Below are 26,197 nucleotides of genomic sequence, written 5' to 3' on the forward strand. Positions count from 1 at the left end.
CTTTCTTGGGCTCTTTAAAGGCACTCTTTTTTTCCCCAAAAACTGCCGATCCAAGGATTGTTTGTCAGGAGAGACAAACTCCTCCACGTGATGGCACGATTCCTGAGGAGATAAAGCCCGGCCAGGGGGGCTTTCCCAGGAGAGTCTGCCGTCTTGGCAGCAATGGTGAAGAATTCATTTTGAATCAAGCTGAATGCCCCTGCAGGGAAAGATGTTGAAAGACTTAAGTAATTGTTGTTCCGTTTGTGTATGCCTGGTGTGGACTGCTTAATTTGATTGCCTGATTTGTTTTCTTGCCATGAAAAGAAGAGGAGGGGGGAGGTTTCCCCCAGCTGTTTATCGGTGTGGGAAGAAATCGTAGAAGATATTTACCAAGCTTATTATGGTTATCTGAAAATATAATTACAACTTTACAACTTTGAATTTCGGTGGATTATAAATTAACTGTACTTGCATAAAGTTTGTGCATTGTAACGTTTATTGCCTTGGTTTGCTACTATCGTTTGGGAGTGCAGCTGGATGTTTTGACATTCTTGAAGACTGAGGAATGCGGTTGCCAAGGCTACAAGTAGAAACACAGTAGATAAGAGAAACAAAATAAAACAAGAACAGTGCACCAGTGACATCTAGTGACATCTAGTGGATTTAAAAAGACATTGCAAGAACTGGATTTGTGTTTATAAGTGGAGCAAGAAAGATAATACACTGAGGACATTTAGAGGTCTTAAAGAAAATTGCGAGCAGAAGGAAGGAAGAACGAAGACGGCAGCTAAAATAGTGAAAGTCCGAAGCTTGCCAGCGCTGGAGACGGGACTTGGAAAATTAATACAAAAGCAATCAAAAGGGAAAGGCTTCCAGCTATGCAAGATAATATGGGGAAACTGTTGGCAATGGTACAGCAACAAATAAACCAATCTTTACAGACCCAAGCCAGCGTGGAAGCTTTAACTAAACAATTAGATGAACTTATAAGAAAAGATCAAGATAAAATATCGGAGACAGAAGAAAATCAGGATAACGCAGAGACAACATTAATGGAAATTCAGATGGATAGTGCAGCTTGAGTGGTGAGGATACAAAATATACCAGAAGAGAAAGGAGAAGATACGTCACGATGGATTGCCAGATTAATATCAGAATGGATTGATACACCGATGGAGGAGATATCTAAAGAACTGGATCCAGTGAGAAGAGTGAGCACTTTTTATCTGAGAAAACACGAATTACCAAAAGAAATTTATGTGAAATTCATCAGAACCTTTTACAGCGATGAATTACTGAAGGCCTCACACGAAAAGGAATGAATAGCGGATGACAATAAAGTCAAAATTTTGAGACATGTTCCATGGAGAGTGAGGAAGAAGAGAAAATAATGAATGTGGTGGAAATGGACAGACTTTCAGAAATTTTGGATCACCAACTAAAACCGACACAAATTGAGCAATGGAAACCTTTCTATGCTTGGTTGAAAATGTTTAGAAATATATGATAGGGCATTTAGATGATTGTATTACATATATAACTTGATATGATATGATAGATGAATGACGAATGAAAAATGATATTAAGAGGTAAATTTAGAAGAGGAAATTGATTAAGATATGTAATGATTTATTAGTTTTAGTGATATATTATTTCCTGCACCCTTTTTTGTGTGTGTGTAGTGAAGTGTTATGTTTTTTTTGTTTTTTTTGTGTTATGCGTGTTTGTTTATATTTGTTTTTGAAAAATATTTTAAAAAATTAACTACGATTTCTGTACAGAGTTCTCACCTATCAAATGTTTATGCCTAATAAAGGTTTTGTTGACTGTTTAAAAAATTTTAAAAAAAGGGTTCTGGTGTTTTTGAGCACAGGGGTTCAAGCATGGCTGAGACTAAGAGTCTCTTCCTTATGGTTTATAGTCAGATAATGTTTCTGGATCTCTATAGCCTCTTGAAGAATTCATGTCTGGCAGTGCTGTTTTTTAACCAGCACCTGTGTCTGGGTTAAGTTTATCTGACACCCTGCACACATAGTATGTTCAGCTACAGCTGACCTGTCCATCTTCCCTAACCAGCAATACCTGAAGTTCTTTAAGCCTGGTCTTGATGAATCTTTTGGTGCTGTATATATACTAAAATATAAACTTTTTTTCAATTGCATGGAATTCTGTATAAACACCTGGTGCATCCCAGGGGTGTCTTGGATCTCTTATGAATCTCAGAACCTGTTGGTTTGAAGACCAGTCCCATGTCTGCATGCTTCCGAGTCAGAATGGGGGCATATGGGTTGTCAGAGAGCCTTGTGCATGCATTGGAGTTACTGTGTGCCCAAGGAATTACTGGATTAAAACAACTGTTCATTGTTTGGAAAGAGATGGCTAAGAAAGAAAAGCTGAAAAAAAACTTTGTAATAACCAAGCTGAGGCCTAGAATTACTGAGTTCCAGCACATGTGCCCTATTCCTCATGTAAAGTACTGTATGGCTGTTTCTTATTATCTTGCTAATTCACATGAAATGACTTGTGGGCATTACATTTTGTGCTTCATTATCTTTTATGCCCACTGTTTGATATCCATCATGCTGCAATACTGACTACTGAATGAGCGACAGCATGATTCATTTTAGTACCTTCTACTATTCTTTTTAACACCTTGCTAGTCATTACTTTAACTGTAATTTTCTTATTACTTTCTTCCCATGCTGTATTATCTCTCCTGTGCAGCCACACTGGCATTGTCACCTGCTGAGGTACGTCCTTTAAGTTTATTTGAATGCTGGCCAAATGCTGCTTAAGTTGTATTCCATCCTGTGCTCCAGTGTTCACTGAAGAGAGTGAGAAAACATTGCCTGAAAGTATTTCGTATTTATGGTTTCAGGTTGTTTGGGCCCTGGGTAATTTTGTGTAAATATTTAACAACACATCCCACCAGTGTTCACACAGCGCCAGAATGCAGCCTCCGTTCAAAGAAACAGCATTACAAATTTGTTTTAAACAAACACACTTTCTGCAGTGTCAGTACATAAGTATTGGTGGAGGACATGAACTTGGTGGAGACACTGTACACAATGGATCTTGTATCTATGTAGCGACAAAGACTAACCCAGAAGAGAATGCTCCACTCCTACACAGGCATGTTTTTTTCAGTCTGCCTTCAAAAGGTATCCCTGCAGAACTAACATATATTCAAAAAGAAGTTTGTGGGTTGTGGATGGCAGCTCGTTCAAACATTGCCAGTGGCTGCGCTGTTTCCACCCAGATTTTCACTCTGGATCTTGATTGTGATTTATATTCTATTTAAAAGTAATTCCACAAATGTGTGTATTCCTAATATAATAATACAGCATGGCCCTCGGTATAGGTGGGGGTTCTCTTCTCAGAACCCCAACAGATACCGAAATCTGTGGATGATTGAATCCACTGATTTTGGGGTACCAAACCTTCTGAACCCAACCTCTGCTGTGCTCCAGTTGTGTCCAGAGGAACTTTTGAGGGCTAGGAATGACTTCTGGTCCTCAGAAAGCTTTCTCAGGCCTCCAGAAGGCTGAAAATAATAACTTCCCATTTTTGGCCAAAAACCGGAAGTCACGATTTTCAGCCTTCTGGACAAGCTCAGAAGGACCTCTGGATGTGACCAGAGCGCAGCTCCTGTCACCTCTGGAGGGTACAGGTTGGACCCACCTGTGACTTCGGAACAGCTGTATGATTCAGGGTTTGGGTCCAGTTCAGCCTTAATATAGTTTATCTCAGTGGTTCTCACACCTTTAGCACCGGGACCCACTTTTTAGAATGAGAATCAGTCCGGACCCACCAGAAGTGATGTCATGACCAGAAGCGACATCATCAAGCAGAAACATTTTTAATAATACTTGGCTGCAATCCCACCAACACATACCCAGGAGTAAGCCCCATTGACTATCATCGTTAAAAGCTTATACATAGTAGCCTGTTAAAAGTGCAGATTTGTAACATTTCCCCAAATGCAGTCACATACCATGATAGCATCAACTCTAATATATTAAAAATAAAATATTGAAATGAATGGGGACCCACCTGAAATTGGTTCGTGACCCACCTAGTGGGACCTGACCCACAGTTTGAGAAACACTGGTTTATCTAAAAATAGTTTGTTTTTGATGCCAGAGAAACTTAGGGCCCAATTCTATCCAGCAACAGCACTTTGGATGCAGGGCCGCTAGTGCAACAACTGCTGCATCCAATGCACTGTCCAGGGACCAGGCTGCTTGGGAGAGGTAAGAAGTGAAACACTTTATCTTCCCAGCTACTCCCCAGATGTGCACCAGCTCTTTTCCTAGCATAGCTCTGAGAAGCTGCTAGAGGTATGTCTGGACCAGGAAGGGGGTTCGGGATGCAGCAGACGCTGCTACCACCACAATCCACCCTATTATGGCAACATTAGGCAATACATTTAATGTTTGAAATGTTAACCAGGAAATACTGCAACCCAGTAAATAAATTATTAAGAAAGAAGTTTAAAATGAACAGAGTCAGTGGACACCTTGGAACACACTACTGATGACAGGGATCCCTCTGGTGCCTTGTCCCTCACTACCACACTTCTTCTCCCACATTGAGATTTATATATGAAGATTAACAAGTGCATTTCTATATTGATGTTCCAAAGTTTAAATCATGTGATACTGTGGCTAACTGGAAAAGTAGTAGAAGAAAGATCAACAAAAGATATTTGGTTAGGAAAGTTTGCACATCGGCTGAAATTAAACACTCCATAACAGAACATTGGCTGATGGTTGTTTTTTCCGAAAGCTGATCTATTCTACAACTATTGTTTTGTTCATATTAGCCAAGACTTCAGACTTCTGAGCTGCTTACTAAGAAACATTCATATGTTTTGAAGTGTTAATAATAGGATGATAAGAACTGTAGATTTCGAAGTCCTATTTCCTATTTGGGGGGGGGGGGAAATTGCACAGTGATACTGGTTTCCCAACCCTTGGGGATCTTTTTAAAATTCTTAATATAAACAACTTGGCCAGGATCAGATTGGTTTTAAATTACTTAGCTGGAATAATATCTTCACCTGCCGATTTATTACAGAGAAACCTAATAATTAATTTACTCATTTCCAATTCAGTCATCCCTGGTCAGGGTTCTAACTCTTCAAGTTCTGAAAAATTAAAGGACTTAATTGTCTATCCATATCATTATTGAACACCTGATCAAAATAGGTTTCCCACTTTCATACTGGCATCTGACTCATATTTCTACATTTACTCCAGGACCACCTTAAGGCTGCAGTTTTATGCAGACTTACATGGGAGTAGGTCCTACTGAAGCTAATGGAGCTTACTTCTGAGTAGACATGCAGAGGATTGCACTGTAAGAAAATGAACTGTGGCTATTTTGAGGTATTCTGCATACAGGTGTACAGGGCCAGTTAGTGGTTGGTACACTCTCGCCCTCCCCCCCACACTGTTGTGCTGAAAAAGTGACTCACAAAACGTTGCTCATCTAGTACAGTATGTGGTAGTAGGGATAAAATGTATCCTTTTGTGTAGGCAGAAGGATTCCACTCCATATTCACCTACTGAAACTTTGAGAATTGTTTTATCTAAGGCAATACAGGACCCAATCCTATCCAACTTTCCATCACCTTGCAGCCGCAATGGGGCCCAAATGTAAAGGGACAAACATTCCCTTACCATAGGTTCTCAAACTGGGGCATCGTGATGCCCCAGCCTGAGGTACACTGCCCTTACCCCTTTAAGGGGTGGGGAGGAGAGAATGGAGTGATGCGGCCCGCAGGATCATGCCACTGTTGGAGGGGGGCAAGGGCTTTCCTTCACTTACACAAGGCAGCAGCAGGCTCCCGGGGTGCGGAAAGCCCTATGGAAGCCTCTGCTGCCTCCCCAAGCAGCAGAGAATATGAAAACTATTGCAACCCCCTTCCAGTTTGTGATCGTAAAACAGGTCATGATTGTTATTTTCACATTCTCCAGTTCTTGGGGAGCCCTGAGGAAGCTTCCACCTTGTGTAAAAAAGTCCTTGCCCCTGCCAATAGCGGCATGATCCTGGGGATTGCATTGCTCCATTCCCTCCTCCCAGCCCCTTTAAGGGGTAACGGTCAAGGACCTCAGACTGAGACATCACAATGCCACAGTCTGAGAACTTCTGGTGTAGCGCAATGTGAAAGACAGGTAGCCAGAGAAACAGAGCTTAGATTGGTTTGTTTGGGTGTATCATGGTCCGTTCTCATTCCATTAGGATGATCGACTGGAGCACTGGCACAGCAAAGCCTGCAAATGCGATTGTCAGGGAAGACCCAACTCAGCATGGTCCACTGGTACAAATGATCTGGAGTGCATGCCAGGTAAGAACCTTTATTTATTTGGTTTGCTAACCTTGGACCCATTACTATCCAACTTTCCAGCACCGATACAGTCGCAATGCAGCTCTGAGGTAAGGGAACCAACACTCCCTTACCTTGAGGAGACCTCCATGACTACCTTGCCATCACAGGATGCAGCATGTGCCCTGTTAGCACAGTTGCAGCAGTGCTGGGAAGTTGGATAGGATTGGGCCCTTAATCCCTCCCATTGCCTCAGAATAGAGCAAAATATGCAGACTCTTCCGTTCTATTCTCCTCCTATACAAAAATATGTTATGTCACTTCTGGAAGAGGCTTTGGCAAGCCTCCAAAGGAAGGGAATTCTAAAGCTGAGGTTCAGCCACAAGGATACCACCCTAGCTTTCCCTTGCCACCCTGGCATACTACAGAGAGATAAAGTGCTTAAAGAGAGCATTTTCAGGCAATCTCATATGTTGTAGTGGAACGTAGCAGTGGAATTCATCTCTTAGATATTCTGGACCTGAACCGTTCAGGGCTTTATACCGTCTCTCTTAAGCACCTTGAATTCAGCCTTGAACACAACAAGGTGTTACTCCTATATTAACACTTCTAACACTATGCGTTACTTTTCTGCCTATTGTAATATAACTTTTCTGGAGGTTTTCTTCTACATATATTTTAATTTGAAGATATGAAGGGTGAGATGGACTATGAAAGATGTTCTCCAGTTACAAATTGTTGTGGAGGGAATTGAATCGACACAATGGTGGCAGTAAAAAAAATACCTGGGGTGGTCAAAGAAAGAGCCGGTAATTTCTTAGCCATCTTCTCTTTTGTGTTTTTTCTCTTTTGTGTGTGAAAAAAGGCACTCTTTCATGACTTCTCCATTTGTTTGGGCATGTGTCCATGATTCAGCCTTTAGCTAACAGGTACAAACAAGAGGAAAATATTTTTTTTAACCAAAAATATTTTTTTGTTACTAACATTTTAGGAAAATGGTTGCAATACACCCTTTTTGCCAGGCTTATGACCAGATTGGGGTTCCTGGAATTTATTCATTTAGGGTGGTTATGGTTTTGCTTTCTGATTTTATGCTGCTTCTGTTTGTTGCTCTAGAACAGTTTCCAAACTGGTGGGTTGCAACCCACTAGCTAGGGACACACTTGTCTCTGGTCCCTTAAGGGGTGGGGTGGAGCAATGGCAGCAATGCAGTCCCTAAGGTTGTGCTGCTGCTGGGGTCAGAAGGATTTTTTTTTTAACTTATAGAAGTCATTACTAGCCTCTGGGGCTATGGGGAGCCCTGCAGACATCCCTGATTAAGTAAAAATAACAATTGGAAACCCCTCCCAGTTTTCAATTGTGAAACCAGAAGTGGTTTCCAAACATTATTTTTACTCAGTTGAAGGCTTGGAGAGCCCTGCAGAGGCCAGCACTGGGGATCGCTTCGCTGCCATTGCCCTGCCCCCCCCAAACACTTAAGTGGTTCCCAACTCCTCCATAGGAATGTTGTTCATTTCTAGAATGTTGTTCATTATTAACTATTATTAACTAGAATGTCGTTCATTATAAGATTTTAAGATTTAGCAGTGTTGGAAACTTGAGTCAATGACGACTCAAGTCACAAAAATGCATGATTTGGGGTGATATGGCAACTCATGAGTTGCATGCATAGAAAATTCTGAAAAAGACTCAAGTCAGGGCCCTCCTGACTTTGCACCCATCCCTACACATGCTGACTTGAGTCTGCCTGTGTCTTGGGGTGCCTGCTCACTGTTTTTGCCGCAGTGAAAACCTTGTGGGGCCAACATTCCGATGGTGAGCAGCAAGGAGTTTCCTAGCTGGAAGAGTAAATGTGAGCAGGAGCGGGGAGGCAGAACTGGGCTCTCTTTTCCTGTCTCTGATAGGAAGGAAGGAATGAATGATCATTGGACAAAGAATGGGTATTCTCATATTTCCATTGGCTGAGGTAGGGCAAGAGGAGGAGAAACCCTCATTGAATGAATGACTACAGTGGGACTACTTATGAGTAGGGCTACCAAGGATCGGGCCATCCTGGTAAGCCTCCCAGCTGCTGCTTGTGACCCTCTCCCTCTCGCTGCTTCTGTCCTGGCTCTCACTCAGTCCCTCCCACCCTGTTGCTGATGGAAGGGGGCAGCAGGGGAGTGAATAAAGAGAGCTCCAAGACACACACACCGCAGCAGCCCTGTTTTTCCCATGTCTGCCTTTTTAAAGGGGGTGACTCAGCCCAGGGAGAGAGAGAGAAGGTAGGGGAATAATCATGCTTTGCAGGCATGGCTCTGTTGTTACTTGGAAGGGAGATACTCATTGAATGAGCTACTGCGGACAGCCTACTTCTCAGTTGAGCTGTAAGGATTGGGTCGTCCTGGTAAGCCTCCCAGCTGCTGCTCGAGCCCCTCTTGCTGCTTCTGTCCTAGCTCTCTTGCCGTCCCTCCCACCCCTTCTGCTCTTTTTATAGATGGGTGAGGACAGCAGGGGAATTTCAAAGAGAGTTCTGACACATGCACACACCCCCCAGCAGCAGCCCCATTTTTCCACTTTTTAAAGAGGGGGTGACTCAACTCAAGTCCATTAGTCACTAAAGGATGTCTTGGCGACTTGGAAAGTGCCCCTGTTATGGCTCTTTTTGAGTTGAGTCATGGGAAGCAGTGACGCTGCAACGCAACTCAAGTCAAGCCATGCCCTGTTTTCCCAACACTGGAATATAGTATGTATATTATAAGATCTTGTTTGTGATTGCTTTGTTTATTGTTTGCTGTGCATCAACCTGAGTGCCTTTTTGATAGAAAAGCAGTATTATTATTATTATTATTAACAGTATTTATGTACTGCTTTTCAACGAAAAGTTCACAAAGCAGTTTACAGAGAAAAATTAAATAACGGATGGCTTTTAATAACTATTAAAAAAATTAATATAGTTAGCCACAGTAGTTTAACTTGAATATTTGTTACACATTTCATATATTAAACATAGCAGGAGTTTGTTTTTTAAAAACCAGTGAACTATTTTTTAGCAGCTTACGACATAAATCAAACCAAATACCTAGCAGTAGCAGCTTAAGGACACAATCCTAACCAGGTCTACTCAGAAGTAAGTTCTATTTTGTTCAATGGGGCTTACTCTCAGGAAAGTGTGGTTAGGATTGCAGCCTAAGAGTAGTTTCATCTTCAAATATAGGGAGATCCATATTAGAGAGCAAATTGTGTTGATTCCACAAGCATAACTAGAGGAGGAAGCCATTCCAATGCCTAGTACACACGTATACTCTTAAGGTCAATGGTAACAGCACTAATTGAACTGACTTGGTCTGACAGGCCTCAGACATCTGTGTGGTAATTCCTTTCTGTTCAACCATTTTCTGGAACAGAAGGTTACCTCTTAAGTATATTATGACTGTGTTAACTAGAGATTAGTGTCACTAAAAATAAAGTGGTTATTTCTTCTACACATCACAACCTGCCACACAGGGCAATTCAGGCCATTTTTACTCTCAGTTGTAACCATTTCACACATGTGGATAGCAGTGATTTTGGTCATGGTGGTTGCTCCAAAATATCCCTCCATCTCCAAATAAATCATATTGGTTGTGTGTACAGAATCATATGGACACGAATTGTAGCTGTGGTGCAGCTGTGGTGAGGAACACATGTACACACATCTTTGCCCCATCTGGTGCACCATTGTTCCACTGCATATTTGCCTGGGAACTGTTCAACCAAACTACTCCTACATGTGATTTAGTATTTAAACAGAATGTGAGGAGCACTTCATTTGAGCTACCCTTCCTCATGTGATCAGGTGGCAGAATGACAGTATGTTCAGTGCATGGTGGGGGGAAGGACATGCATGTCCATCCTCATCACCCAAGGGATTTGGAGGAGCTTGGTGTGATACCAAGCTCTAACCCAGTCCAACTGCACTCTCCTGTACTTTTTTCCTCTCTAAATTTATTTTTATTGATTTCCTTCTCCGCAAACAAGAAACAGTACAATTCAGGGTGTAATCCTAACCAACCTTCCAGCAGCGAGGTAAGGGCAATGCAGCTCTGAGGTAAGGGAACAAACATTTCCTTACCTTGAGGAGGCCTCTGTGACTGCCACCCAACTGCAGGATGCAACACATGCCCCATTGGCACAGTGCTGGAAAGTTGGTTAGGATTTGGGCCTCTTTCTTACTCCTTTTCAGCAATTCCCATTTCTTCTTTACAAAATTATTTTAAAAAACCATATCTCCTTTCTCCCTATTCCCCCCACGTATAAAAAGTAAAAGAAAAGAAAAAAAACTCAAGGCGAACAAACTTATCTTTTGTATGATTCATCCTAAAAGAAGTTTCTGGATTACTCTGTCAGGGTGACAGGCACGTTTGAGGAGATAGAAGTAATAGAAGCTTTTTTGATCCACAGTTTGAAAGCTGGCTTCTTTTTCTGTTACAGAATGTCCCTATCACAAGCCCCTTGGTTTTGAATCAGGAGCTGTTACTTCAGACCAGATAAGCTGTTCCAGTCCAGAGCAGTACACTGGATGGTATACTTCATGGACTGCAAACAAAGCCCGGCTTAATGGGCAAGGCTTTGGGTAAGCTTCCTGGTATCCAAGTGTTGTGAGGGGTGTTATCTCTTTATAAAACAGCAGTTAATGTTAACCAAGCCTTCTCAACCATCTCCACTCTGTGTACTTCCTGCTCCTTGCTGGTGTGTTGGGTCTCTTTGTGCTTGTTGTACCTTCAGTTTGTGTCGTCCCTCCAAGTTATTAAGGTATTTCTGTTCTTTGTTTTGCTCTCTTTTTAAGGGACAAACTGTATCATTAGAAGTGTCCGTATGTTTTTGTTTTTATCATTTAAAAATAGCACCTGTGACATGACAGGGGAAGGTCCAAATCCAGACTATGGCATGAGTGTGGGGAAGATTTTTCACCCTTGCCCCTCCCCCCACAGTCTCTGTTATGCTGTTCTTTGATTCATGAGGAGAACTGTAGTTGGTACTGTAGTGTTTCTAGTTCCACCTACAAAGATATATTATTCTCTAAATCAGTGATTTTCAACCTTTTTCGTCTCATGGCACACTGACAAGGTACTAAAATTGTCAATGCACACCATCAGTTTTTTGACAATTGACAAGGCACATTGTGCTATTGGTAGGGAGCTCACATCCCCATTGGCCCTGTTAACAAATGACCCTTCCCCCAAACTCTTGTGGCACATCTGTGGACCATTCGCGGCACACCAGTGTGCCACGGCACAGTGGTTGAAAATGGCTGCTCTAAATCATATATCGCAAAGTATAAAGAAGTATAGTTCCAATATAACACATATGTTTGAGTGAGTGTTTGCCCTTGTTGCTGCCTAAAAGCCCCCAAGTGGGTAGGGTTGTGGTACTCTGGAGTCAGTATCATCTTCATATCCCATCCTATTCTATTCCCTTTCATAGAGTGATACTACAAGTGTGACCGAACTTTGGGCTTCAAGTTCATACAAAGACAGAAATTTAGGAACTAGCTTTGATGCATATAGCATTTGCCTTCCACTATTTCTAGTTGTTTGCATTATAGTTATAGCCTGGACATTGACAGGTATAATGGAAAACTCTGTAGAACTGAAGAGCTTATCTTAACCACCAACAAACATTTTTTATAAATGCATGTATATGAGTCACAGTTCCTTTCTCTGGTATCTCTTACAGGTGTGCCTGGCTCTCCAAATACCAAGACACTAACCAATGGCTGCAGATTGATCTGAAGGAAGTCAAAGTCATTTCAGGGATACTCACTCAGGGACGGTGTGATGCAGATGAATGGATGACCAAATATAATGTGCAGTACAGGACTGACGAGAGTCTGAACTGGGTTTATTACAAGGACCAGACAGGAAACAACCGGGTCAGTAATTTATGAAAATGCCACAAAACTGGCACAGAGATGGAGGGCCCAATCTTGAACATTGTGTGCTGGCTCACTGCTAGTGTGCAGTGTTGCAAACGTGCTGTAAGGCACACCTGCGACACTTACTATCTGGCCAGCATAGGGTTCAGAAGTTGAGCCAGCACCAGGCAGAGGTCGGGCAACTGCCGCCCAGAGCTCCAGGCGAGTACCAGGTGGTGGAGAGGTGAGTGGGGGCATGGGTGGGAGAAGGCCAGGAGAAGATGGGGAGAAGGTGTGGCAGGGGAGGGAGCGGGGCAGGAGGGGGTGGAACCGGACTCAGAAAAGGAAATATACAAATGCAGAAGCAGCCTTCTGCAAGTGTAGCAGCCAGCATAGAGGCAGATGTGTTCCTCATCCACACAACCGTGTTCTTCTAGGCCCCTTTGAGCTGGCTGGACGTGCCTTTTGAGGCAGAGGAATAGCAAGAGCCACCAGTTGTTTCATGTGATTAGATGCCCTCTACTGTAGCTGGATCAGAGTCATGGAATTTAAAGCTTTCCTAAGTATATTAGTGGGTGGTAGGTAGCATCACTCTTATAGAGAAATATAAATTGAACACAGTATAAAATGTAGTCTAGGAGGTCTATACTGTAGTCTAGACTTATTTTAGACATTTCTACTCTTTGCACCTTCCTTTTTCTAATACTTTACGAAGGAGAAGGATAATCTTGCCAGCTTTGAAGATTATCCTTGTCCTGAGTGAAGTGCAAGAAAAAGGAAGGTGCAAAGAGTGGAATGACTTGCAGCAGAGCATATCATGACAACTAGGGATATATCCTGGGTGACAATGTTCACAACTGATGGTGGCACCACTTGCATTAAATACCACGTTCTTCCATCATTTAACCACTCCAATATCAGACTTCTGTTTTGTTTTGTTTTTTAGTGAGAACTCAGTACTGTACTTCATTAAAACTTTTCATGGTTGGTCAAGATAGTAGAAATGCACTCAAAGTTCAAAACTGTAGAATTTGAATAAGAAAACTTTTTCTGTTTGGAACCTCTAAAATTTTGGCTCAGCTCATAATTTTCATTTGGCTGAATAGACTAGTGGGGTCAGTATAATTATGTTTTTATTTCTGTCAGCCATCTTGGGTTCCCTGTGGCAAGAAAGGTGGAATAGCTAGCTAGCTAACCAGTCCACATTCCCATTATTTATTTATTTATTTATTTATTTATTTATTTATTTATTTGATAGATAGATAGATAGATAGATAGATAGATAAAATAAAAGGAACTTGGGCTGCAACCCTATGCACAATTCCCTGGCAGTATGACCCACTGAATTCAATGGGACTTACTTCTGAATAGACATGCATAGGATTGTGCAGTTAGTGTGTTTATCTGAACTTCTGCCTAAGCATCAGTTCAAAGGATGGCACCACAAGACAAACCATTTGTGTTTGCAGTCATTTAAGTACGTTAAATCACACACACTTGTGCTTTAAATTGCAAGAACTGACACCATCAACAAGTGGAAACATTTTAGCCCTAAAACATTTCAATGTTGAGCCCTACCGTTACAATTCCAATAACTTTATGTAACTGACAGCCCAATTCTATCCAGGTTGGCTGACATTCAAGCGCCTTTTCTGCTGGCACCGACTGCCATAAAGCAGTCAGTGCTGTTGTAAAAAATGCTCTGGCAGCACGCTCAGTAGTGCGCTGCCAGGGATGCTGGTGGGAAGGCTGGAGCCTTCCTGCCCGCGTCATCAGCTCTCCAACTGTCTACCAGGGCAAGAAAGTCAGCAGGAGAGGTGGGAGGAGGCCAGAGTGGGGTAGAGAGGAGGTGAAACCAGGCAGGGAGGGGGGTGTAACAGGGAGTGGAGAGGCTGTGGGAGCTCAGGTTCAAGGAGACCCATTGGTGGGCTTACAGAAAGGTAAGGGGATTTAAATTCCCTTTTACCCCTGAAGCCTCCCAATTCACTTACCCTGCCCCTGCTGGATATAGTGTGCCCCATTTTTGGCACGGCTTCAGCAGTGGGGAGGGGAGATAGGAGTGGGCTGTGAGCATTCATATTAGTGGGTGCTTTATATATTGGACAAGCGTGGAGATACAAGATCTCATGACCTTACAACCCTACAATTGTAAAAGAACAGTACTGCTGCAGAGAGGTAGGTTTATCTCGCTGGGCAGAATTTAGCAACATGTATCATGTAATTGGAAGTAATTTGCTTCTAGTGACAGAATGGCCTTGCTTGGTCAGTTAGTCACACAGAGTAATTTAATGCAATCAGTTTGTTCCTGACTTACTGATTGCAAAATTAAGGAAATGTTAAGAGCTTGGTCCTTTCAGAAAGTCATCTGTAAGTGGAACTCTCTTCCCTCTCATTTGCCTTTCTCTAGGTTTTCTATGGAAATTCTGACCGATCGTCCTCTGTGCAGAACCTCTTGCGCCCACCCATTGTCTCCCGCTACATTCGATTAATACCACTTGGATGGCATGTGCGCATTGCTATCCGGATGGAGCTCCTTGAGTGCATGAATAAGTGTGCTTGATGCTGAACTCCAGAACTACGTAATGCTGCAAAAGAAGTAATGGGAAGCATTAGCGGGAAATAGAGGCACAATGGATTAGATGAGTAGGATAAATTGATAAAATGAGTAAGTTCCTCATGTATGTAGGGTAGACTTCTCATTTATTATAAAAATTATAAGCATTATCTGGCCACTTTCTGCTATGACTTATACCCTCTGAAACTTTGGTTAGTTTAATGGCATTTTGGTTTTAAAAAGCAAAGTTCTAAGTCCAGTTAACTTTTCTACGACACTGAAGCATTCTGCATTAAATCCCCTTTCAGTTTCTAGTATTTTTTTTAATCTGATTTTTCCTTAGTCTACGAATGCAGGAAATGATCTGTGCAAGAAGAGTAAAAAGAAAGAAAAGCATTTCCCTTCTACATTGCTTGTTTTTATTTTTTTCCCCCTAAAAAATGCTGCCTAATGTACTCCATTAGGCTTTGCTAATGCCAGTAGAAATGTCCTGTAATTAATACTGGAAGTCTGACCATTGTTCCCTCCAAAGGTAATTATTCCCTCCCTGCTATCCCTCAATACTTGCAAAAGTGTAGCACAACAGAAAGAATGGATGGCTCAGGCTGTCGTTTCACCCGTTTCAGCAGGTCCTGCCCCCTTATGTGTGATGACCCTCCTTTTTGCAGAGAGCGTTGCCAGCACAAGAAACAAGGTCGAACACAGTGAATGAGCTTTAATGGCGACTATCCCTGTCCAATTCTAAAGGAGACAGCATTATGTGTCTATTGGATGGACCAGCCCAAATGTTTAAGATTAAGGGTCACACCAAACAGTATGTAACATTCATCTGCATGAGTGTTTTTTTCCTGAATTTTTTTAGTCTTACTCAAAGCCACTGTAGGAAGCTACAACTGGGTGGGTGGTTTGGACCAGGGAGAAGGGGAATATCCCTCTTTCCCTGCAGGCCATTTTTCTTATCAAAGTCACCCTAATATCTGAGTCCAAGCTGCTTTCACCAAGTAAAAGAAAAGATATAAAAACTCATAAGTTTTAGAGCACTGTCTTGTGATTTTTTTGTTGTTGATGATTTTTTAAACTTTACAGATGATACACCTCTGGGTGACAGGAAAGAGGGCCAATCCATGTGTGGCCTACAGTGTGGGCATGAGGGAAGGACTATTGAATATCTTCCTTTTTCCCAACTGTTTCTATCTTTTGTGGCCAACATTCCAGTCTCTTATGATTTCAAACTCTTAGTCCCAGCAACAGGAAATTCATCAGAGGTGCTAGAATTTTTTGATCTCTTTTCTTGTATAACTTTACACAGACATTCCTATTTGTAGTAAATAAATAAATAAATAATAGAAATTCTAATTTGTGATTATTAAGCAGATTTAGTGTGTTTCTAAGTAGCATGCAGAATATCTTTGTAACAGTTAAAATGAAAACGTGATGTAAGTATACAGCAGTGTGTAAATAACACCATTACCTTATTATGCATGTATAAGCTTCTGAGTTGGTTCTCACAGGTCGGGGGTGTCAAACATAAAGCCCATGGGCCAAATGCAATCCCCGGAAGCAATTTCTCCCCTGTGTGCTCTCTCTCAGTGTGATAATTAGGCTCTTTCATATAAACAAGATTTTCACATTATCTCTTCTGTCATTTCCAGCTAATGAGTTTCTATGTGAGAACAAAGTGCCATCATCTGCTTAATGATGTCACTTCCGGCTCTCAGCAGCCACCATGAATGCTATTTGGCCCACTATATGAAACATGTATGACACCCCTGTCATAGATAATATCTTTTACCTGTAAGGGCTTGGGAAATCAGCCTAAAACCACACTCACTAATAAAGCCAAAGCGATTTCAATGATTTACCAAGTTGTTCTCTTTTATATTGGATTATCTCCATGCACCTCTGATTTTTCACATAGACCTCTACAGTAACAACTCAATGTGGTTAACAGCCCAGTCCTGTGTGGGTCTTGCGCTGATGGAACTTATGCTCCATCAGAGCAAGGCCTGGGCTACTGATGCAACAGCAGCTGCTGTGACAGTGCTTGGGCCAGGGCCACCAGTGCAAAGGGCTGGCAGCCCTGGGTACATGCTAACAACCGTCAGAGCCCCTACTAGAGCAGGCAAGTCAGAGCAGGTAAGTTCCAGGTGAGAATCAGGGTAGGGATCAGCATCAATTTCCCCATGTCCTACGCTCCCAGCCTGGACTCCACACACCCCCTTGGAACCACTCAGATTTATGTCAGCCAAAGAGTTGGTGCGGATTCAAGTAGGCCCACTGAAGACTAGACAGCAGAGGCATAGGTAAGTATAAACGTTTTTCACTTTCCCCTCTGTCGCTTCCTGGTTCCCAGCTGGCCCGTAGCATGCAATGGAGGCTCTGGGATGGCGCAGGATAGGATTGGGTTGTAAAGTGTACTTCATTCATTCACTTGAAAGACAAAATATTCTGTGTGGTCAGTAAACAGTCACCTGTTTACTGACCACACAGAATATTTTGTTTACTGTTTACTGACCACACAGACAGTAAACAGTCGCCTGTTTACTGCTGTAAACAACGTTATTAACTATGACCTTCTATTTGGATTTGTAGGTTTATTCCAACCTACCCAGTTGGAATCCTTTTCCTACATTTGTACTGGTGGCCATTGTATGTACTGTTGAAATTTGATAGCTACAGGTATTTGTTTCTGGTGAGCAAGATAGGTTTACAGCCTAAGGGCCCAATCCTATCCAATTTTCCAGCAACGGTGCAGCTGCAATGTAGCCCCAAGGTAAGGGAACAAATGTTCCCATACCTTAAGGAGGCCTCTGTGACTGCTGCCCCACCACAATAAGCAGTGCATGCCCCACTGGCACGGTTGCACTAGCACTGGAAAATTGGATAGGATTGGGCTCTATGTCTTACTGAACACAAAGGGCTTATTTCTGAGAAAAATAAATGTTTTCCAATACCTCTATAGCCCTCAAAGTTGTGGTAACATAATAGGTTTATTATTAAGCAAGGTAATTCACAGCTTTCCATCAGGGCTGCAGCAGGATGTTCTCCAAATACAACACAGTTGTAACTTTCTTATTTGACAAGAGCAGCTGAACAGGATTTATGGCAGCAAGTGAGTTTATGGACCGATACGATTTCAGAAAATTTGACTTCTGGGATGAGAAAGATCAAGAAAGCCTGCCCCATTACATAGTTTCATGTGTCCCATCCATATGACGTTGCAGCAGAAAGTCACCTTAGCGATAATGGTGAGGGCCTAGGAAACATTTGTGTCACTCTGCACTCTACCCACTATTCAGTTTAAAACTAACCCCAAAGGTAGGGCAGGTTCTCCCCTCACCCCACACTTTTTTCTTTTTCTGAATAGCACCCATGCTGGCACACATTGTAAATCACGTTTGAAACTTCCAGTTTGACAAACTCTTCACAATGTGACATGGAGAAGTTTGTGTATTTTTTCTTCTTCAAATAAATGCAATGTTGTATTACCAAGTTTGGATTTGCAATGCAGCATTCCCAAGAGGGTTGATATTTCAAAATGAGGGATTGTAACTGCCTTATATAATTGAGACTGGGTTCTTTAACATGGAGGCTAAAACTGAGAAAAATATGCAACTGTTTCAATATTAATGGTGGTGTTTGAAGCAAATTATTTGGAGAGTAGATTCTCCAGTATCAGAGGTAATGAATAATGAATTTGATTCAAGAATTGGAAGAGCACAAATTCTTTAAGCTCCAATTACTACAGCTTCCTGTGTTTCTGGGACATATTATTGTACCAGTCTTTGTTTTCTACGTCTGAAGTTAGAGCTTTGATGCATTCATATTTTTAATATCCCTGGAAAGGCAATCACAGAGATTATCTGGAAAGTTATAATCATTCCGATACTGAACATCATTGGTCTTGTGCCTGTTTGTTTGGAAGCACAACAGGCCCATTGCAAACATAAGCGCCAGTAGCGGTTCTTGCATCCTTGGTCACTTGACCACGTGGAACAGTAGCTTGTTTTGGCTTACAGGCAGCTGGCAATTATTCAAATCATGCTAAAATGCCAATTATTGGCATTGTACTTGTCAACCCAGGATATTTGTGCATTGGGAGCTATGAATTTCTATGTTATGAAATATCATAGGTATGATACACATATGCAGGTAACATTTTTCAAACATTTCTAACTCATCTTGCAGTCAAGGATGGGATAGAGAAGCAAGAGAAAGTCAACCGACAGCAATATAAGAGGTGCTAACCAACACTGAGATCTGTTCCTGGCAGGAATACATAGTACACTTTCATTCCCAAGAATTGGGAAGATGGAACCTAAATATAGAGGCTTAATTTCTAAATATAGAAATATATATAAATATATATAATAGAAATAATTTCTATTTTTCTAAATATAAAAATAGAGGCTTAACTATGCTTTATTCATCCATCTGTAGCAGGCTTGGGCTCTATGTCATTTAAACAGGTTAACAATGACATTATTTAGAAGAGAACTCCTATTCTGGAAAGGCAGTGAGATTTTTGCTCCTTTACATAACAGTAGGTTGACAGCAGTAGCTTTTGCTGCTGTGAACAAAATATAGTGGTTTCTTCCACTCTCCCCTCTTCCTTTTTAAATATTAAAAGTTTATCTTGTACATACACAGAAATGTCAAACATTGAAAAATCTTCCCTCTCCCCTCCACAATGTGTCTGTATTATGAACTAGTTACCCAATCCTACCCATGTCTTAGATAAATGTATTAGATAGACTTTCAGCAATTTCTCTATGGACGAGGCCAGTGCTTTCCAAACCTTTTAGAGCTTGGTCCTCCTCAAGTGGCAGCTTGTTTAACCCTTGATACACACAGCCTAATCTGCCAGTTTCGTGAACCGCCAAAGATTGGGTCACAGTCCTGGACACACAGTTTGAGAACTGCTGGACTAGAGCTGCAATGCATATGTTTTCACATATCTGATTGCACATGCACCATAGCCACTCTTGTCCACTATCAACAATGGCAATGGTGAAAAATGGATGCCTGGGAGGGGCTATTTATATGCAAATATATTTCCATAACCTCTTGCTCACAGAGAGCACATAGCAGGGGTGGTATGCAAGTTCAATGTTGATCCCTATGCTCTACTGCATGTAGACCATGTGCAATGGGACCATGTGCAAATCAGCTGCTATGCACTCCTCTTGTGCTGGTATATTGCCACACAATAGGTTTATATTAATATATTACTTTTACCCACCTAGTAAGTTTATATCTTGTGTTGTGATTATCTATGGAAAATTTTTCTATTTTCAACCTCCAGTATATGCAACTGTCTGTAGCTTGATAGCTATTTTGTAAGCAGAATACCCTGTAGTAGGCATGTCAGAGCATCCACCTTTACATGGCTAATTGTGCTCATATGCACTTGTGCCTAAGGCAGCAATTGCTTCCTCCACTATTTTATGCCTTCTCATACCAAGTCTCCTAATCTTTGGACCTCTTACCTTATATAAGCAGATTCCTTTCTTGATTCAAGAGTGAATGCTGCATTCTGAAGAAAGAGAAAGGATGCTAAAATAGCTGACAGCCTATAAAGCTTCAAAACAGCATATGTGTGGAAATCGAGGAACAGAACACAGCTTGCCGAAAATGTCAAAAGTGGTGCTGGAATATTGAGGCTGAACTGCTTTTTCTACACTAAATGTGAAGAGGTACAGCTTCAGTGGGGTACCGTACAAATACATACATATCACTGTGCCAGTGAGGCTAATTAAGAATAGTGGTAATTATCTTAGGAAAAGTGTGGGAAGAACCATAAAATATGAGGAGGCACATAAGCAACATGTGGCAGCAAGAGACAGCAAGATCGCAGTGCATGATAAAGACTTTGTTTTTAAATTACAGAAAAGTTGGCAGCAGAACAAGAGCTCACCGTTAAATAGGATGATGTTTCCTTTAGGAAAGAAGTTATGTGAGGATTAATGAGAACCGGTTGCTCAAGTGTTAAGTATGTACTCTGCTATCTGAAAACACTAGTAAAAATTTGAGGAAATGGGCTCAAATATCCCAGTCATATTATACAGCAGGGGTGCCCAAAGTTTTTGGCATGAGGGCCACATCATCTCTCTAACACTGTGTCGGGGGCTGATGAGGGAAAAAAGAATTAATTTACATTTAAAATTTGAATAAATTTACAAAAGTTTACATGAATGACTATATTAATGATGAACTTATATGAATGAATGAAGGTCTATAAAAGGCCTTGCACAAAGCAAGGCTGGCTTTTCCTTTGCTGCTGCTACTGCAACACAGACGTGAAACAACAAGCAGCGGAGGGAGCCCTCATCCCACAGCTAACGAGAGAGGTCAAACAGTCGCCCTCACGCTGAGAGCAGTTGCATCAGGCCAGTGTGGGCTCCATCAAACCTTTGGCGGGCCAGAGGCTCATTGGAGACTGGGGGCTCCCTGAGGGCCACATTGAGAAGCCTCGAGGGCCGCAAGTAGCCCCAGGGCCAGGGTTTGGGCACCCCTGTTATACAGCATGAAACTAGGGATTTGCATGAACATAGCTGTCCGTGCCTCTTGTTGCAGTTTCACCTCCAGTGACATCTTCTGCCAGACTAAACCACTAGTTCAAATATTATACACACATTGCTGACCCTTGGGATGTCACATGGGTGCATCATTGCTCATCCCCACCCCCACACGCTGCCAGCATCTCTTCTGTTCAGCAGCTTTGCTCATCACTGCTGCCTTTGGTAAGGATGGCTGAGTGTCCACCTACATTGCTGTGCCAGTTCTGGCTTGGTTTGATGGGTTCATTCCATGCTCTATGTGATGTTGCTCTGTGTCCAACATTACCTTCCGAATGCATGGCTGCATCATTTAGTTACCACCTCCATTCCGGAGGAGAAGTTCTTCTGGCTGAAGCCAATTTTAATTGAGGTTTTCTAGCAACTTGATACTTTACCTTTTGTTTAGAAATGCTTGTCTGACTAGATAGGGTGCTTTTTACTGTGGACTTTGAGCAAAGTTCCACTCATTAGCTGGCTCTATTAGTGGCAGATAAGCAAGTGTAAATAATTACTTGATTTAACTAATTCAGTATAAAGGCCTGTATAAATTAATTCATTATGGGAAGACTTGGCTTATGTGCCTGACACAGTGAGTTATATGGAGAAACAGTGAGTTTGTCTGGTGAATATTGGAGCTGGATCATGGATAGTCAGCTTGAATCCCAAACTATCCATGAGGATTATGGTAGAAGAGTCCTGAGAAAGATATAATGCAAGGAAGTTCTGCTTGTGACAGCACATCTGGGTGCACATTGTACATAGCAGTAATAGGGGGCCTTTTAAGGCAGTGGAAAGGCAACATATAAATGCCCAAATAGTCCAGTTCAATAACTTTTAATGGCATATATAACAATGCCCATATAAGTAGCTGTGCTTGTCTGGATACTGTTGAACTGGCTGGCCAAGTCTTGTTACCTGCTTGCATCTGATCAGTGATTCATCTTCAATGATGATCCTAGCCCCAGTACTACCCAGGGCCACAACTGCAAGCTGCTACTCCCTCCCCACATTGACTGGGCTTCCACACACATACCCCCACACCCTGCCTCCTTCCAGAGGCCATGGGAAGCTGCACACAGCCTCCCCGACCCTCTGAAGGCCTTTTAAAACCCTTGGAGGGCTGAAAATATCACTTCCAGTTTCATGGAGGAAAGCAGAAGTGATGTTTATGAGCCCTCAGAAGGCCCAATAAGGGCTTAAAAATGTCACTTCTGGTTTCCTCCATGAAACCGAAAGTGATGTTTTTGGGAGGGTTGTGGAGGGTCAGGGAGACTGTGCAATGCTTCCCCAGCCCCCAGAATGCCTCTGGGCAAAAGGCTCTCAGGGGGCGGACCTCAGATTGACTGGCCAACCAACTGAATGCTGGAGGGGTGCTGGAGGGGGGTGGATGGCGGTGCGGCGCTGCCCCCCCAAGCCTGGTGCCCATGGCATTTGTCCCACTTACTCTCCCCAGGTACCCACAGCTCATCATCTGGGTAGATGCCTGTGTCCATTTGCCACTTCTACTAGAGTGGATGTAAGGACTCTTTGTGGAGCATTTACTGGTGTTGGAGCTCATACATTTGGGAAATTCATACTGGTCAAGCCCTATAGTGCAAAGCAAAATCACCATTCCATTAATCATGTAATTGGGGAACAGGAGTGGCATATTGGTATAGTAGCTGCTGTGCTGGTAGAATGTCCCAGGTTCAATCCCTGGCATCTCTGGGTAGGGCAGAGAAAAAAGTCCTCTCCAAACATGTGTTAACTGTAAAGACCTAGGGCCTATGATCTCAGTCAGTACAAGGCAGCTTCTTACAACTATAGACCAGTGTGAGCCAAAAATTTAAATTCCCTGTACTTAAATTGAACTTCTAACAAGAGTGCAGAACTTTTAGTATGCCATTAATAAATGAAATGAGTTTTTCATGTTGACTGACATTGAAATGATGACCAAGGTGGTCCAAATGATAGTGGATTTAATTGCTTCCTGAATTTGATTACCTTCATACCTCTGGCTGGGTCAGCATTGTTGCCTGATGAATTGACCTTTGATGAAAAGTAGGTATTTATAGAACACTGAGGTAGAGTGGGGTGATTTCTCATCAAAATTGTTCTTGGGGAACCAACATTGTGCTAAATACAAGCCATGGTTCCAACTGATAAAAGGCAGTACAGAGCAGCGTGGACTGCACAGGATCAATAGAAACTTAGGGTGAAACTACATATTATAAGAAAGGCATGTTTGACCTGTTCTTTTGAAAACATTTATTAAAAGCATACAGTCAGGGAATAAAATAGCATGTACTCTTATGAATTAGGAACTAGTTAAAGAACAGGAAACAGAGTGGGTGCAAATGGGCAATTTTCACAATGAAGTGAAAGCACTAAGCGCCCAAAGGATCAGTCTTGGGACCAACACTTTTCAACTTGTTCATAAATGACCTGCAGGTGGGGATAAGCAGCAAGCTGGCCAAGTTTGCAGATGACACCAAACTTTTCTGGGTGGTGAAGACTAGAATGGGAAAGGTCCAGAAGATCTCTCCTGACAGGGGGAATGGGCAACAAAATGGCAATGTACTTCAATGTAAGTAAATGTAAAGTGATGCATGTTGGGACAGAAGTCAAAATTTCATATATAAGCTGAAGTTTTCTACGCTGTCTCTGATGGATCAGGAGAGAGATGGAGGGGTGAAGAGGGTTTGGTCAGCTCAATGAAAGTTTCAACCCTGTGTGCAGTGGCTGTAAAGACAGGTAACTCCATGCTTGGGATCATTATAAAAGGATTGAGAATAAGATGATTATGCCATTGTACATATCAATGGTAAGGCCACACCTAGAGTATTGTGTCCAACCCTAGTCATCACATTTCCAAAAGAATATAGTGGAACTGGAAACAGTGCAGGAAAAAAAGTGCATTGAGGCTTGAGCTGTAAAAGTCAATTTTTATTTGTTTTTAGACTTGCAAAGCCAGGTGGGTCCTGATAGTGATATGCTTGAAATATAAGAACTTACACTGAACTGGGCACTGGGGAGGGCTGAAAGTATCAATTTTTTTTTTTTTGTGGGGAGGGGGGTTATGGCAGGCAGGCTACAGAAAAAAATTCACTTGGTAAAACAGGGCTAGCTTCCCCTTATTTGTTTTTCTTTAATTATTTATAATTATTTTGTTTTGCTTGATGATGTCACTTCCAGTCACTTCTGGTGGGTCCCGGACAGATTGCCATTCTAAAAAGTGGGTCCTGGTGCAAAAGTTTGAGAACCACTTCCTTAACTCAAAACGAACCAATGAGACGGGAGCAGGGGGTTACATCCTAGTGACCAAAGTTGTGGAAATTTTGGCTTTTAGCAATAATACTATCATGTTATTTACCATTTGATGCAGAATCTCATCCATTACTTGTGGGGAAATATTCACTGCATTTATTTTTTTGGCCATTATTATTATTCATTCCATGTCATGACTATTACTGTATCACCTACCTCACAGGGTTGTTGTGAGGACAAAATAAGGGGAGGAACCATGCACACCACCTGGAGCTGCTTAGAGGAAGGGTGGTATAAAAAGGTGGAATATTAATTAAGTCATATGGGGTGAGTAAAATTTATTGGCCCCGGGTGTCAAATGACCTAGCTACGCCTCTGCCCTTCTGTCAGTGCTTTCCAGCACTGGCATAGCGGTGCCAATGGGCTGTGTGCTGCATCCTGCAGTTGGGTGTCACTCACGGAGGCCTCCTCACAGTAAGGGAATGTTTGTTCCCTTACGTCAGAACTGCATTGCCCTTATGTCAGTGTTGGAAAGCGCCCTAAGCTCCTTAGAGGAAAGTGGTATAAAAGGTGTTTGTTTAATTAATTAATTAAGTCATATGGGGGTGACATATTTATGGGCCTCAAGGGTCAAATGACCTAGCTACGCCACTGAATACTGGTATCAGTTGGTCAGGTTGGGGTTGTGAATCTCCACTCCCCAGCTGCAAGCAACCTCAGGTAAGCTGCTCTCTCTGTGCCTCCACTCCCCAGCTGCAGTATGGAGGCATAATACAGATTTGTGAATAGCTGAAAAATGGTCCTCACTCACTCACGTCCATTTTCCATCCATCAATTTCTGCAAATGGGTCTGTTTGAGTACAACTTTAAAAATGTGATTTATTCAAAACAATGACTTCACTTCCTGCTTAAGGTCATCACTTCTGGCCCTGCCAGCACAATTGTGTCACTTCCTGTTTCTTGCTTAATGACATCACTTCTAGGGGTCCTGATAGGTTGTTGTACCTAAACCTGGGGTCCCGATGCAAAAAGGTTGGGAACCACTTATGTAACTGCAGAAGGCCAAGAGAAAGGCTCCAAATTCTTTCACTTTCTGCTATTACTATAGATTGGATGGACTTAGTTTATTTGTACAATTTTATTGTCTTTAATTCAAATGACTTTAATTCAAATTTTTTTGCATGCATGTATACTTGAATTTGAGAAAAATGGACTTGACTCTTATGCCACTAAAGATGATTAAAAAGGTTGGCACTGGTCTCTAATGAATTCAGTTTGGAGGAATTATCTGAATCCTGAAATATACTGTCCTAGACCCATTCAATACAGTTTATTAAAGAATAGCCCCCTCTGCCAAATTCAGAGACTCCAAGTATCTGCAAAGAGCAACAATTAGAATAAAAATGAACCAGAGGAAGTAGGGAACTGGCTCTTAAACATGTCACTTGATGACCAAATTACCAAGAAGCCAGTTACAGACACTGACACCAGATTGGGTAACTTGTTCAGACTCCACAGAACATAATGGCACAATATATACATTTCTTTGCTTGGAACTAGAAGTTAGATGGTCCACATTTTTCAGCAGACATTTCCACTAATTTTTTAACCACTATGAACAGCAAATACATTTTCAGGTACACAGTGAT

At 42.0% G+C, this 26,197-nt stretch overlaps 1 protein-coding gene across 1 annotated transcript; it reads left to right on the top strand.

Annotated features, from left to right (window-relative positions):
- The first annotated feature begins 872 nt into the window (after positions 1–872).
- RS1 (retinoschisin 1) lies at positions 873–14,748 on the top strand. The gene is made up of 6 exons (XM_066621312.1): positions 873–1,053; positions 2,707–2,732; positions 6,229–6,334; positions 10,766–10,907; positions 12,011–12,206; positions 14,596–14,748. The coding sequence occupies exons 1-6, from the start codon at positions 873–875 to the stop codon at positions 14,746–14,748; spliced, it is 804 nt and encodes a 267-aa protein (XP_066477409.1).
- The last annotated feature ends 11,449 nt before the right edge of the window (positions 14,749–26,197 follow it).

This window comes from Tiliqua scincoides, chromosome 3 (assembly GCF_035046505.1).
Source record: "Tiliqua scincoides isolate rTilSci1 chromosome 3, rTilSci1.hap2, whole genome shotgun sequence".
NCBI classification, from domain to species: domain Eukaryota; kingdom Metazoa; phylum Chordata; class Lepidosauria; order Squamata; family Scincidae; genus Tiliqua; species Tiliqua scincoides.

What these genes read in the sequence shown, in the direction of transcription:
- RS1 (XM_066621312.1), top strand. Translation starts at nt 873, where the DNA reads ATGGGGAAACTGTTGGCAATGGTACAGCAACAAATAAACCAATCTTTA. An exon ending in AATGGAAATTCAGATGGATA is followed by an intron (nt 1,054 to 2,706) that starts GTGCAGCTTGAG and finishes TCTCCTGTGCAG; the next exon opens with CCACACTGGCATTGTCACCT. An exon ending in TGATCTGGAGTGCATGCCAG is followed by an intron (nt 6,335 to 10,765) that starts GTAAGAACCTTT and finishes TTTCTGTTACAG; the next exon opens with AATGTCCCTATCACAAGCCC.